The sequence below is a fragment of the Aythya ferina genome (assembly GCF_964211825.1).
Source record: "Aythya ferina genome assembly, chromosome: 8".
Classification (NCBI taxonomy): Eukaryota; Metazoa; Chordata; class Aves; order Anseriformes; family Anatidae; genus Aythya; species Aythya ferina.
This window is the reverse complement of record NC_140304.1, coordinates 11,097,850-11,114,090: the sequence shown is the minus strand read 5'-3', so window position 1 is coordinate 11,114,090 and position 16,241 is coordinate 11,097,850. Positions and strand designations below refer to the sequence as shown.

At 38.8% G+C, this 16,241-nt stretch overlaps 1 protein-coding gene across 6 annotated transcripts in view; it reads left to right on the top strand.

Moving 5' to 3' along the window:
* Window positions 1-16,241, top strand: part of DNM3 (dynamin 3) — a 177,909-nt gene that overhangs the window by 51,990 nt on the left and 109,678 nt on the right. For all 6 annotated transcript variants that reach the window (XM_084527142.1, XM_084527141.1, XM_084527138.1 and 3 more), the window contains one exon: window positions 2,802-2,915. In XM_084527142.1, the coding sequence (XP_084383268.1) occupies window positions 2,802-2,915 (114 nt within the window). The remainder of the gene's footprint in view (window positions 1-2,801; window positions 2,916-16,241) is intronic.

Here is a 16,241-nt window from a genome sequence, read left to right as displayed (position 1 = left end):
CCCAAGATACTGCTCTATACTGCTCGTCATGCTGTGCTGTGGGGGAATGACAGCTGGATCTAATCCTCAACACGCAGGATTTTTGAGGAAATAACTGGCAAATTCTTTCTTTACAAGACAGTGACCAATGTTTGTATCAGCAAGTCAGCTTGTTTCTGTCCACACCCAGTGATGGTTAGGCATCCATGGGGAGATGTGTTGGACTGGAGCAGGAAGGTCTTCTGGAGTTATCGAGGTAGTCCCTACTTCAGAAAGGCAGTACAAAAAGCTTCATTACTTCTTAAACGGCTTGTATAGCTTAGATTTCAAAACTTTAGCTTAGCCTGTGCTGATTCCTCTGATGCAAATGTTCTTCTCTTTAAATGGAGGAAAAATTGACTTTGTTTATGTTCTGCAAAGCCTGTCGTAATGATGAGGGAAAGTCTTCCCTGGCATATGCGGAGTACTACTCATCCCTTTGAAGCATTCATTACTTGTAAGGGTCTTGAGCCTGCTACTTAGGTGTTTCTCACTAGTTTACTTCTGGAAACCACCTCTTCATCCCCACTGTGGCACCTGTCTTTAAGTCATTTACCTTTAAGTCATTTACTTTTTTTGTGTCCAAACCAGGCAGCCAAGGCCAGCACAATACTGAAAAGTGAGCTTCTTGTATGCCATATGCTCTTTATTGGAAGCAACACAGCCTCTTAAATTGCAGGCAGCATGATTCAACAGTGTCCTCTGTTATCTCATCTTATCTGAGTTTCTTTGCCGCGTGGGGATAAGCACCACCTTTGTGCATTTGCTGTGAAGTTGTAAAGTATTTATTCTGCTGCACAAATACAGCTCACCTTGTTTTGAGCCTAAGTTCAGGTTGTTGGAGAACCTTCATCTCCTGGTTTTTTCCTAAGATTTCTTCCACGGGGCTGCATTAGTGTAGTTCAGCTCAGAAAAAAAGCGTAATTGGTTTGGTTCTACAACTTAGTCTGTATACTGAAGTGTACTGCAGGCCAGTACATTCATTTGGTAAATACACCTGCTATGTGTTTCCTGCTAAAATTTTGCTTCAATAAACAGCATAAAACGAGGATTTGATGTGTAATCCAAATCATATCAGTATGTTTCCTTTAACTTGCACTCTGACAAGCTTTCCATGTCTGTTTGTACACAGTAATGCTGCCTCTCCACTTAGTGTTTTTTAAATGAACATGAATATTAAAAGCAATGACAAACTTCTGAAGAAACCTTTGCGGTACTGGCTCCTCCATCCAGTCTGCTCAGGACATGCCCTCGAGTCTCTCTCTACAGCAGTCACGTCCAGTTCTCTCATGGCTTACTGAGTCTTCAGAACCAAATCAGTTCTTAGTGATTAGCCCTCAGGCTGTTTCTGGATCTTCAGTGGTTTCCTTACTTATGTTATGGCCTCATTAGTAGTGAATGGATGAACCACTATCATCTTGAAATAAAAGTGGTGCTCTTCGATTATGTGCAGCAGAAATATTTTTGCCAGTCACGTGCAACTTCTAATCTCTTTCTTACTTGGGTTAGTTGTCAACAGCCCAGTCCCTTGCCATGTGCAAACCCAAAACTGATTAAAATGAATGGTGAATGAAAGGGAATTCTGATTCTGAAACTTCTGTGAATGACAAAGAATAGGTCATGGATGTTGAATGGTTTTCTTTGGCTCTCTGTTGAAAATGAACTTATTAGTCTTGTCAAGTCCTATGGGACAAATGGCGCAGCCTTAAATTTCCTGAAAAGCGTGGGGAAGCATGTTTGATCACACATGTGGGACTTTGAGGGAGCTCTTGAGGGCTTCTTTGAGCATTTCTTCTTTCCGTCTCAATGCTTCATAGGCAAGTAAAGGGTTTTCTGTGGGGAGAAACAGAACAGTCTGTGGTTGCCCGTCTCTGTACGATTAGGTGTGTTCCATTTTCTCGTTCAAAGTACAATAGGAAGGAACGTTTGTTTTTTTTCGTGTATGTATTGGAAAACAATAAGTGTTCCAATAAAATTAGAAGTTTCCTTCTGTATGATCCATAAACCAGTCCTCGTGACTAGTCTCTCTTCCGCTTCATCTCTGGAGTTCTCATTCCTCTGAAGTTTTCTGTTGTCCCTCTTTCTCTGCACAATGTGTGCTCCTGGCCTTAGTATTTACAGGTATGCTTTCCTCTCTGTTCTTTCATCTTTGAGTGTTACTTATTTTCTCCAAGCTCTGCTTTTCCTATCTTTCCCTCAATTTTATTGCCGTCATAGGTTTTTTCTCTTCTATTTTTCTGTTCTACCTTACAAGAAGGAAATAGCTCTCATATACCTCTCCTTGCCACTTCCTATCTTAATTTAAAGGGGATTCAGCTGTGGAAGACCTCTCTGCTTCTGCAAGTCCCCATTGTGTGCAAGAAGCTTCTTGCTTCCCCAGAAAGTAGGTGCTGTTCCCAGCTTCCAAGTTCAGAAATGACCTTAATACTTACACTAGTTTAGTATGAATACCATATGTAAATTGTATGGATTTTACTTGTGTTATTATGCAGCAAATAAATATCTTTAAGTTTACATTATCCTTAGTTCATTCATTCTTGTTGTCACTGCAAGGCAGTAGGTTAGGTTTCTGTCTTTCTCCAGCCTTTTGACTGAAAATGTTATTTTTTTCCTGAATGACAGGAACCTGAAAAAAAAAATGTTTTGAATTTGCTGGACTGAAAAAAAAAAGTACCCATTCTTGTTTTATTTAGCAAGTATTTTTTAAAAATAATGAATGCTGCAGGTGAATTACATTGAATGAATAAAGAACTTAACTTGTGCCTGACTGCACCTCTGCACAGGTCATCCGGAAAGGCTGGCTGACCATCAACAATATCGGCATCATGAAAGGAGGATCCAAGGAATATTGGTTCGTCCTAACTGCAGAAAGCCTGTCCTGGTATAAAGATGATGAGGTAAGGAATGAATGAATTCTGTTGTCTATTGCAAAAAAACAATATTTACTCATTCTTCTGGTAACAGTTTAAAACATTAAATCAGCTTGCACTGACCTGAAAGAATGGTTTAAGGTTTTACCTGTGTCCATTAAACTTTCAATTTTTGATTCACAGAGAATACTTACTAAGACTTCTGTCAAAACGTTGGTAACAAATACGGGGTGTTGTGTGGAGTGTTTTTTTTTCAGTTTGTGTTTTTTGTGTTTTTGGGGAGGTGTAGTGCCAATGCACAATTACTCTTCAAAGTAATTCCAGCAGTTAATTTAGTGATAACAACTGTTCTTTGACCTTGTATTCTGAGAGGCTGAAAAGCCTGACTACACAGTTCTGTAGCCAACTGTTATGGCTGTTCAGATTTGCTGCTGAAAAAACAGAAAATGCATCTTGCTGAGAAAGGTAGGTGCTAATTATTAAATCTGAGGTGAGTAATAAGATAACTGGAAAAAGATACGCCTACTCGATATGTTGTTAGGCAACTTTGGGAACCATTTTTTTTTTTTTTTTTTTTTTTTTGCTAGTCTGTTCTGCATAGTCCTTTTTTCCAGCAATGTTAGCAGTGGTATCTTCAACCAAAACTCAAAGGTAGTTCTATTGTGGTATTTATGATAAGTCAGTTACTTCAGTAGTGCTGCTGATGGTGGAAATTGTGCTGGTCAGTAAAGTTTAGGTTTTTTAATCAGTAGTCATTTGGGCATTTTAAGTAGATTATAAGATTGATGGATAAATTAGGTTAACATTGAAGATCTAGCCTCTGGATCTTTCCCTTTGCCCCTTTATTTAAAGTTTACAGGGATTCAAATGTATTTACTGTAACGGGAAAACAATTACATGCCAGTCAGAGGAGAGGAGCCAAGTGCTAGGTCAAGAGAAGTTTTATTCTTAGATTATTGAAATACAACTTGAAGTATTTTACTATAGCATCATAAAAATAAATTAAAAAGAAATGCCAAGGTGCCCTTATGAATTTGAAAATTCTGAAGCTGTCATTTTTTTTCTGATTCACCTTGAATCTATTAGAATGTGGTGTCTTAGGCTAGGTACAGGTAACTATAGGTAAGTGATGTGGTGAAAGCAGCACCCTTTCCTATGTTCAATCTCAAGTGCTTGGAGATGCAGCTAAAATGTGCTGTGGCAACTTCAGAGTTAGTTTTGGTGGTTGTTTTTGTTGTTGTTGTTTTGTTTTTTTTTGTCTGATCTTTGTTTAGTGGAAAAAGGAAAAAATCTTCAAAATATTTATGGAATGCCCTCCCCTACACAACATAAAAATAACTGGTTTGTTTTCATGGTCTGCTAGAGAGAGTCACCTGGAAATCTTGGAATAGTACACAGAGGGAATTGGCTGCTGTATGATTTCCATATGCTCATTTACAAAAACAACAACAATAATAAAAACCACAGATTTTTTTAATTGCTAAACATTTGTGTTTGAGACTCATGCAAATATCTGTAGTTCATTCAGGCTGATATAGGAGATCACTCAGGAATTTCTATCACTCAGGAATTTCTTTCAGTAGTAAGAAGATAATAGTGTAGTATTCTTTGTTTTGCTGGTGGAAGAGGTGCCTTTTTAGGTACAGATTTATAATTTGATTATAATTTGGTTAGTCTGAACTAGGAATAAGTTATACTGTTTTGTTTATTTTATTGCTTCAGGACCTTTCCCAGTAGGACTTAAAATTTAACCAGGTGTGTCTTAGATGCTCTCTGAAGATGGTAAAAGCCACAGCTTGACCATGAGGTTAATCGACAGACCAGTGACTTGTTTCAGAAACAAAACTACTGGCTTCTGAAAATAAAGCAGCAAACATTCGGTCTCCTGGCTGGATTCCAGTTTGTACAATTGCATTTGGTGTCCTTAAAATGTTCTCCTCACTTTCAGCTTGGTTTGGTAGTTGTCACATCCTGTTCTTGGATCGTTATTGAGAAGGCTGCATGCTCTTGTATCTCCACCCTGGTAAGATATGGAGTCTTCAGCGATGTGTGAAGTGATACCCATGTTTACGTGTCTGGACTGTGCCCGACTCTGTACGGGTGCGCGCGCTGCGAGGTCGCAGGGAGTTCAGGTCCCTTGTGCCTCCCGCACGGGGACCAGTCGCTGCTGCCGTCCTTACAGGGGAGCAGGAGCCTCTCCTTGCGGCTGGGGAGGATGCAGCAAGTCTGGTTTCACCTCTGTTCTCCTAAACAGTTGGCCAGCCACAGAGATGAGTTCATTCCCCCTGCGCTTCTACCCCTGAGTGAGGAATGCTGCAGCTTCTTGTGCACCAGAGAGCTCTGACAATGTTCTGTACAAAGCCGCAGCGCTTGCTGGGACCTCTAGGGCTGTGTACCCCCTCTGGTGTAAGCTGAGCCTGCTTTGTATAGTCTGGAATTTACTCTGAGATGAAAATCACTCTGAATGCGAGTAGTTGCTTGCTGGTGCCATTAGGAGGATGTAAATTATTTCCCTTATTTGTGAGTTGTGGCTTCTGTAGGGAAGAATGCAGTGGAATGCATTTTGAGGCAGAAGATTTCAAAACTTGTTGTATGATATCAGCATAAAAAAAAAAGGAACCAATTGTTTCTTTTGTTCCTTATTGACATGGTCTTGTTGCTGCTCAAACATACAACGGGATTTTAATGCTCGATTAGATGGGAATCAGTGCCTAAGAATGCATTTTAGTTTTGTAGTTGTGGATCAGTGTGGGTAAATCAGTTGTAGTATTAGTTATATGAATAGTAATCTGAATTAGTTTCTGATCCTGCATACAGTTGCTTGTGTTCACAAATTTGTTGCGTGACCGTGACTTTGTGCTTTTCCACTCGCTTAAAATGAAGCATGGAAAATGTTGTGTGCTGCTTTGGGACTTGTAAATAAGTGCAACGTTAGGACCTTCATTCATGTCGCAAATACAGTTTGCTTTAGTAGAGTATCCCATGTACTAGCTGAAGTGTTATGAGGCATATCTACCAAAAAAATAATAATTCTGAACGCCTTAGCTCTCAGTTGTTACTGCTTTTGGTAGCACAAAAAGCTGTACGTTTTTGTGCTCGGGCTTGTTTGGGAGTCAACCTGCAAATGAGAAGTTTCTGAATTAGCCGCTTCTACGTTAACGTGGACTTCGGGGACGTGGAACGCCATTGTAGCCTGAGAATCAGCGAGCTCCTGATCGTAAACAGAAGGATAGCGTTTGTAAAGCAATGTAGCATTTTTACAGGGCATGGTCTGAGAATTTAATTCATTCTTCCTTCCAAAGCATCCAGAGATTTCAGTGGCGTTATTGGTGCACAAAGGATGCCAAGCTGGGCTCTAGGATAAGCACTTTTCAAAGTGAGAAATTTTTGTTTTTTTTGAAAAATATTTTTTTTTCTTATTTCCCAATCCAATATTTCCTTTTTGCTTCAATAGTAAAGGGCAGTATCGAGTTAGAGATGCAGTTCAGATAGTAATTTCACAGCATATTCCCAATTCTGCGTGGTTTGGGAGGGAGGCGTGAAAATAAGTAAGGAGGTAACAGAGCGAAAAGGGGAGAAGTTTCTCTAGGCTCTACCATCGTGCTTGTTTCTAGGATTAACTTGCCACACAGTAAGCTGCGCTCGGCTGCGATGGCTAACAGGGATGTTAGTGATTTTTATACCGCTGGGAGCTAACAACGCCAGTCGCTCAAGTTTTGGGGCTGAGAAGGGTAAGGGTGTTTTGTCCTCCCATTTACAACGGTGCCGCAAAGCTGCGTACAAATAAAACTTCTCGTTAGTGAGTTAATCAGAACGACTAGGAAAAGAGTACTATAGGAAGCACAGTAAAAATTTCAGCAGTGGGTTTTATTGTCTTTTATAGGCACTGTTGCTTTGTCTCTAGGTGGGTCGCAGTACGCGGCTTGGTCACTGACCGACCGGCTGAGATCCAGAGCAGGCTCTTGGCTGTAGCTCGTGGTGAAGATGCTCTGGGGTGTGAGAGCTGTTTCCCACTGGCCGGCTGTCATTCAGGCTGGGTTGTCATGTGACTGCCTGTCTGTGCCTGCTGTACAGGTGAGAGGATGTTCTGCACAGCAAGTGTAGACAGGCAGACACATGACAACTCCGTCCAGCCAGTCCCTTGGAGCCATCACCGCTGGTGCGGATCGCTTTGAACCAGTCCGGTTTGGGGGGCTTTGGTGGGGGGAGCACACATAACAGAAGTAAACTTTAAAGCATTGGGAGCTGTAGGACAAGAACATAATTTGATTTTATTCAGAAAATAAGCGTCTCATTACATCGGTTGGCATCGTGCTGACATGTATCAGAAGCGATTTCGACAGAGCAGTCACACTGAACATTTGTGAAAACAAAAAGAATCGAAACCAAGGTTTTATTTTCTATGCAGCTTGTACAGGAGTCTGCCTGCATACTGGACTCACACACAGTAATTTAACCAGATGTTTTTACTCTTCTTGGAAGCACAGAAATACTGAAGTTCAAGATAAAGGATATGTTTATACAGTACATATTTTCTAGGAGCAGATAAGTACAATAATCTTGCATGTTAAAAATAAATAAAAATCTTTCTGTATAAATGGAGACAAAATTTTGCACATTAACCCAGTTAAGGGGCATGTGCTGGAAAGAAAACCGGTCCCATTTTATATCAATTTTGCTAAAATGGGAGAGCTATACACTTATCACGATATATTCCTTTAGCATTTTGTTTTGCATATTATTTCAATCTAGCTTTCTCTCAAAATCCATGCTTTGTAAGGAAACATTTGTAGACGTTCAATAAGTTTTTCAGTTAAATATTAGAAAAACAATGCATGCAAATAGTATCATTTTACATCACAAGACGTGGTATTTTGCTAAACTTTGCTCTGTACAGAATACACACAATGAATGCAATCCAGTTCTGCAATGATGTTTACACGATCATTAGGCTGTTTCAAAAGGTATAAGCACGTTGGAAGCATAAAAGGGGTGGATAGGAACCAGTTGTATTGCTTTTTTCTACATATTAAGTGATTGTTTTATAATGGTGTTCTTAAATATCCTTTGCTCACTAGTGCCACCATAGGTAAACAACAAACTTGTGCTTTCAAATCCTTCTCAAGCATATCCTTTACGGAATAGTAGCAAAATGCTTTTTAACTTCTAGCCTAAGAGCTGGTTATAAAAAAGATGAATTTACCCAAAGGGCTGATGGTGTGGATAGTGCTGAGGTTTAAATTAGTCCAGTAATAAATTAATAAGCAGTTACTTTGGTGCTCTAGCTGCAATCATTATTTTGCCCTAAAAAAAAAGACATTTTGGCTAATATACGATCTCAAGTATGCAAATTAAGGATATCAATTATGTGACTGAAATATATCAATTTTCCAAGAAACTAAGAAGATAGAAGAACGTATCTTAAAAAATTAATCAAACGCAAAACTTGGCTAGCTAATGCAGACATTATAAATTAATTCCAAGGCATAAAATATGCTTCCTTGGTTTTTATAACATGCTTGATTAAAATTTTACTTAGAACTACAGAAATACCAGTGTCTGCTTTAAGTTGGCACATCTTCCTACCCACTTGACCATTTTAAAGAAAAAAGTGTCAAACTAGAAATACTTTTAAAGCAAAAATAAAACAGTGCTTCTTTTGTAGGTTTCATCAAATTTAATTTCTGAATTTAGTTGCTAAAGAAGTCGGTAGTTTGGGAGAAAAATTAGCTCTCAGTTTATCCATTATGGATCTTTGAAACAGCAAATAATGGTACAGTAAAAATCATTGGCAAACTATTGTATAAGAAGATTGGGAGAATGAAAATATGCGTAACTAATTAATAGGTTTTTCTATTAACTTTTATCAGGAAACTTGTGCTGGGAGTACAAGTTGTAAGTAGAAAGCTTGAGCGGTCTTTCTAATAACTGTACACAAAGCAAATTCATCAAGGAAGCAGCAAGTGGCTTTACGTTTTCAGCTGAGGCAAATTTATTTTGCCTTCAATTAATTCATTGGGTACTACTAAGGTATCTCTACCTGTTCTTCATTTAAAAGCTGATATTCCTTTAAAGTTGGTATTTTAGTTGATTTGATAAAAGGGCTAAATATTTGTTTTGTATTTCATTTATTCGTTAAGTCGGTAGAGGGCTTATGAATATTTTAGAATACTCGTAACAAATTCCAACGTAATATTTCCAGAAACCCATCTTAAGGACACGGCTTTAAATGTTGCTAGATTGGATATTAAGTTGAGAATTATATTCTCTCCAGCTTTGATCAGGACGTTTTATTTAAGGGGAAGTTGTTATTTTTAGATACTGTTTTCCAGTGCAGCATAAAATGCAGCACAGAAGTACAGTAGCATTATTCAGGAAAGTTTCTTAACTCTGGTATTTCCTGTCTTTTACTAGTTTTGAGCCTGATCCTCAATATTATTTTAGTTTTTGTTAAAATGAAATGCAGTTCAGGAAGCAAAGCCTTCTGCAAATAAAAGTTAATTTATGCCATTGATAACACTTTAAAAAAAATAAAAACAAACAAACAAACAAAACCTAAAACTAAGATTTACAATTTTATTTTCCATGTTTATTTTCCTGTTTAATGTCTTCTGATTTAGAGATAAAGATCGCATCGTTTAACAGTATTGAGGAGCTTGGAATTGTTTGCAAGAATTTCACTATTTTAGTTATAATATTTTCTACCTAGCAGTGATACTTGGGTGGTCTGCAGAAGTGTCTGTGGATGCACAGTGATGGTACAGGAAGAGGGGCAAGGAGTATGGAGAAGAGAGCAGTGTCTTTTAGTCTTCTGGAAATAGAGATGTGTTTAATTGCACTGGTAATTGTAATACAGAAGACAACGTGCAACCTAATGGCAAGGCTGAAAAATGGTAAATGCCTTTTTTAAAGGAATTTTTCTTGCCTTTGGTTGCTTATTTGCTCTATATTTCTTTAAAGTTGGGTGACTTCCCCCTGCGCTGAGTCACTTATTTTAAACACTTAAGGAATATATATATATAAAAAAAAAAAGTTAGAAATATTTTCTCCCTCTTCTCCATTTAATTTTGTTGATTGTTCTAAAAAATTATGCCCCTCCAAAGATGAAAGAAGGTCTGCTATATTGAAACGCTGACCTCTTTCAATGTTCATACTGGCTTTAATTTGCTTTTTTTTTTTTTTTTTTTGCATTCTGTGATAACAAGAATCATATCCTTTAACTCATATAATGGGTTTAAGCACTGGTATCCTGATTGTACAAAACTCTCTCTGTGATTTAGCATGTATTGGAACTTGCTAATATTTTTTTTCAGTCAATGCAAAAAGTAATGAAAAAGTAATTGCAAAAAGTCCTGAAAAAATTGTATGCAGCTATCTTGGCTTTATTGGCATGCATGTTTAAAACCTCTTTTATTTTATAACTATGGAAATCTCTTGCTCTAATTATGATCAGCTAGAATTTGTTTTATCTAAAACAGCACTGTTTTAAGAACCAGAGAATCACTTAATTCACTTTGAAAATGTTTTGCTTACTGAGCCGAAGTAGCTATACTTCCTTATTCATTGCTAACAATGCAGGCTTTCTTTCTCTATCTGCTGCTTTGCGCACTGCAATCCCCCCTCCCCTCCCTTTCCAAGCCCCAAGCCAAGGGGGCCTCCTAGATCTCAGCCTTACAGTCTAAAAATGTAACTTTGAAGAGTCATGGGTGTATGGGAGGGGAATCACTTCCTAAATCCAGAAAGGTCATTTAAAATAAAGATTAATGCAAATAGCAGACTAGAGATAAGAGAAACACTGGTTCCATATGTTTTCATTGTCCTTGCTTACATAGCAGAAGTTGACACAAGCTATCTTTAACGCTGCTTTCATTAAAAGCCTATTACTGACTGGATAACAATGCTTTCTTAATTTCTAGATCAAAATTAAGAAAAATCATAGAAGTGGCTATGCAAATAAGCAACAGATTAAAAAAATTTGCAAGCGTTCATTTTCCCCTTGAAAGCGTAACTGAGCAAGTTTCTCGATGTGACTTGAAAACCATTTTCCTACCTCTTAAAGAAAATCTGTCACAAAACTTTTCAGATTTGCCATGCCTAAAACAGCAATCGGGCTTAAAGATTCAGAGAGATTAATGCAAGTCTGAATCTGATTCCGTTATTTTAATTTCTTCCTGTGTCTTCAGATTAGCTATTAATAATTACATTTAACCGTCTTGTAATTTCACTTTAAAGCAGAACGAGAGCAAAACTTCCTTCTCCTGAGACTAACGGATTAAAATCCACTACTTTAATTCTAAAAGTAATCTTTGGTGAAAGAAAGGAGGAGAGAGTGGGCAACCTCGAAGTATATATACAACTTAAAAAGCTATAATACTTTTTTAGTCAAAATACATAAGCATTGATGGGAGGGTAAGGGAAATGACAGTGATAGTTCTTGCTTCCTAGGCTTTAAGACAGGCAGCATAGGTACAGTCACGCTAATTCTACGTGACCAGCTCTTCCCAATAGGACTTCTATTGATTATGGAAGGAGCTATGAAAAAGGTAATAATTATATATATATTTAAAACTTGTACAGCATCAAGGCTGTCTGAAATATAACAAGCATTCTGCAAAACTGACTGGTTATAATACTAATGGCTGCATATTTCTGCTAATTCTTTTTATAGCACGACTATTGCAAGCCTTCCTGGCAATAATGAGCACCATATAGATGGGATTTTTTTTCCGGTTGCAGTAGTTTGTTACTAGTGTTAACTTTAGGGGAGCTGACTCTGGTGTTCAGCTGGTATCAAATTGCAGCCCAGACTTTTTGTATTATTCTGTCCGTGGGGATTTCATTCAGTCTGAGGGTTTTTTTCCCCTACCAGGACAGCTGGAAATTCACCAAAGCAAACTTCTGCATTCGTTTACAAATTCCATTTCTATCAGTGGGATTCAGGACACAAAGTAACTTATCGTTATGTTAGAAGATGTTAGAATGTTAGAAGAAATATCAGCAATGCAAGCTATAGACGAGAGCAGCAGCAATCAATTGGTGCTGATCGCTTATAAGCAATGGCCAGGCAGGTATTGGGATGGAAAGCTGCTTGTTCTGTTTTATTTATTTATTGTTTTCTTTTTTCCATCACGTCCTGCGCTTTCAGAGGTAATTTTTCCTGACAATCAAATATTTTGTATCCTACACGGCAGAAGCCAAGCACGGAGTAGTCTTATATTCCCTATGGCATCCCCCAACCCAGTTTTCATTAGCACATTTAGCATAGGTTACTTGCAAAGAAGTTTCAGTTGCATTGTAAAATCAAAGTACAGTTCTCCCAGCAGCGATATATATATAATATATATTTTACAATAGTTTAATATTCATGCATTCTTTTCTATTACTTTTATTACTTTAAGAGAAAATAATTTCTTAAAATTGATCTTCAGATCATAGTTCATAACAGGAGCTATGCAGAATACATACTTCTAGCAAGCCTTTTCTGCATTAAAAAAAAGGATATAGTCCTTAAATATTTATACCGATTGCTACAAGTTTAAAAAAAAATAAATTAAATTTACCTTTTCAGTTTGTGGGGAAAAATAAGCTTTATTTTAAATTAAAAAAAAAAAAAAAAAAAAAAAAGAAAAGGAAATGCCCGACTTTAACTATGCTCTTGTACACTTCTCTAAGCAGTATACCTCTAGGTAGTATACCTCGCTCATTTCTTGCATAGGTTTTAGTAAATCATCAGAGCTCCATCTTTCTTGCAGTGATGACTGGAGGAAGGGGGGGGGAGTCACCTAGGTTCGCCAGGTCATAGGCCAGGTGTTCTTCCAAAGTAGGCCTTACCAGAATGTCTTCCCCGCATTATTCTGCAGTCCTCCTTTTTCACAGTGTCCCTTAGCGTTTCTTATTCCCTAGTGTGCAAAACCTGTGAAGAAAAATACTGTATATGAGATCTGAAAGGAGCAATAACTGTCTTCTCCTTGGCAAGAGCAACTGGCGTCCCCAATAGTCCATGTCGCTGCTTTCCCTTGCCCAGTCTAACCAATGTGCAGACTACTGTACAACAGCATTGTCCTGAACAGGTAGTCTGAACACTGGGGCGACGGAGCAGGATCTCCGGACGCTTCTATTTATTTATTTTAAATCCTCTTTTAGTCTTTGGGAAAAACTGCCTTCCTGCATCACGGGTTGTGCTCGGCTCTCCCTCACACTCTGCAGCACTCACTGAAACACACTGAAGTGCTGTGATTTCCAGTCTTGACGTGGCACATTTGCAGCAGACTGGGGATCTGGCAATGAATTTAGGACCAGGAAAAGGGGGAGGGCTGGGCCTGAGAGTCCATATATGGGATGATGTCACCCTAGGGAGGTTTGGGTATGCACTGTGCCGCTGGTGAGACCGCTAGAATTGCCTGCTCTCAGACATGGGTCTGTGTATAAAATGGTACCAGATGTTTTAGTGTAATGTTAAGCAGTCATTTCATCTTCAGGCCAGATTTTTTTCTTCAACTGGGCAGGAAGTGGGCCCCAGTATGGAAAAGCTGTAAAAAGTCAAGATGTACAGTTTCACTGCAGCCAACGGAGAGCGAGTTAACGGAGACGCAGAATTTGCTGTTTTGTGCAGGCTGAAAAAACGAATTTATAAAAAGAATTCTGCTGGAGAAGCTAATGCAACAAGCCAACGCTTATTTTGTTTCTTTTTAATGCCTCCAGTTGTGCTTTTATATTTTGGCATTTCAGACCAAGAAAAGGGCAAATAGGTTCATTTTTTCTTGGAACTGTCAGCGGCATGCAGGCTGCCGAGACTTGAACAGTAATTAGAGTTACTTCCTGAAAGTGAAGCCCCCATGAAAAGTCTGGAGAAATGTTCTTTGTCATAGCCTCTACATGAGTAATTAGTTCCACATGTGGCCTTCCTATTTCCCTTCAGCTATTTTGGCTGGCTGGCTGAATACTTTGCTATAGCTCAAGACTTAAAGAAGCTTTAAAGTTTTCATTTCAAGCATCCACTGTGAAAATAGCTATTTCTGGTGTCATAATAAATTGCTTCTGGTAGATCAGTACTATTAGGCCTGGCATTGTTTTTCACTGGTAACCCTGCTGGTCCCATTTTTCTTTTAATCGTGCTTGGTGGAATTATCCTGCTAAATTTTATCTTTGATGTTTACCAGATCTATTGAATTTTGCCAAGTATGACTTTACCGTAGATTTTAAGATATTCTCCCCACAGGCATCTATCCTTGTTCTCCTGTAGACTTTTTTTTTTTCTTTGTTACTCGTGCTGTTGATTCTAAGTGTTGTATTTGCTTTTTTTTTTTTTTTTTTTAATCTGCCTTAGCCCGTGGTCTAAGACAAAGGGATACTTATCGAGTAAGCTCCTCTGAAGTCAAAACTGGAGGTGATTTTACATAGGTCTGTCTATTCACTTTATGGAAGTGTTGCCAGTTGCTCTCTTTCTGCCTAGAAATCTGAGGCAAATGTCAGTGTTGGGACTATATTCTGAAAAGTAGATATCCACCAACTTCCTGAACAGCTTTGGAAAGAAGTACACGTGTAAATCTAAATGCGTGCTGTGAGGGCTCTGGTATCCTAAATAACTTCTGGGGGATGCAGTTCTGCCTAGGTTATGGCAGATTTTCTGGGAACCACAGCTTCTAGAGGCCCGCATGGGGCAGGTTGCAGAGGTCTAACTTGAGGGAGAATTAATACAATAAACGTGAACATCAGGAGAGATGAATTCAGAGTCTCTGTCCAAGGAGAAGTGGTGACGTTCAGCCTGTGTTATTGTGATGGCACGCCAAGCACTGTGTATCTGTTTCATATTGTGCGTCCAGTTCCACCATTTGGATCATGGCAGGTTAGTTATGTACCCAAGCAGTGGTGGGAGATTTTAATTCAAGAAAGTAGAGGTTTAAAGAAGCTGTAGAAGGAGTTTTAAGGTGCAGAGTACTTGGCTTTCTTAGAAGCAGTAGCACCAAATCAGCGTGTAAAAGAAAGTGAATTGATGGCTGTTAAAACAGAGAAAGTAGGGAACACCATAGACAAGCCCAGCAGGGCTCCTAGTCTACGTATCACAGCACTCACAGGAGCTGGATGTTTTATTATATTCCCACTTGGCACTTACCTTGTGGAAGAAGAATACGATTTTGGAAAGCGTGAGTAGTGAGAGATTTTTTGTAGATAAGGCCCCTCGGTGTAATGGGTGAGATTTTCCCCACTGAGGAGCCATCAGAGGCGAATTGCTGCGTGCGTCACCAAGAGCAAGAAATTGTTACGCTGTCAAGAAAAGACAGGGTTCCAGAGATCCTCTTCCATCCCAGCAGAAGGGGAGGTAGGCTGACTTTTCAGTATTGCAACGTAGGTTGCAAAGCTCCTGAACAAACCAGGAGGCAAGGCGTTAATGATCTGGGCTGAGGGGTATGAAATTTTGAATCTTGCTGCTGACTGCAGGAGCAGTAGTCTGTGAATTTTTCACGAGATGGTTAAATGGAACCAGAATAGCTCACCACACTGCGGCCTGGAAATTCTCCTCCTGTAAGCTTGTTTCCTGGCAAAAGCGGAGCTCTAGGGGAATGGAGTACATGAACGGGGGCTTGGGGTTGTTCTGGGTGCCCAAAAAGATGCTAAAGCCTCAATCCTAATACAGTACAAAGCTATTAAGACCTCTTGTGCACGTTTCTTTTTCCTTTGTAGGTTCTGCTCAGCTAGTTGCGTGTGTCTGCACGTACATTTTGACTACAGTCCCTTCTTTTTTATTTGATCTCTGCTTGGAAAGCTGAGGCCCAGAAAGAAACAGGCATTTCCATTCCTTCTGATAACAAGTTCACATAATACCTGAAATATTTAAAATCTTCCACTAAATAGCTTTCCAGATGTACTGTGAGTTTTTGTTGTTTTTTTTAAGCACTTCTGACAAAATTGATATGCTTCCAAGGCCTTTGCTTACCTGGAGCTTCTTAAATGGCAGGTTGCTTTCATGGGTGCAGTAATCTTGAGTTGGAGAGTTTATATTAATAAATTATTAAGAGAGCTCATCTGAAGTGCCTTCCAAAGGTAGTGATAAATTTTCATTTCTCACGAGTTTATCATCATGCAGACATTTCTGTCATGCCTATGAACTCAGCCCAATGATGAAATTATTTTCCACGACCCTAAAATATTCTTTGTTTTATTACTTTTTCTTTTTTTTTTTTTTTTTAACTTGGAGGAAACTAAGGATTTTGAAAAGTCCAATTCCTTCCTTCTTCATTGACACTTACTTGGAGGACTACCATGAAAAAGAAAATCACTGTATTTCTGCTTGAGTATTTTCTTGTACTGGCAGCCCACATTGTCGTACCAGGCCGCTCTCCATACTGAACAGGA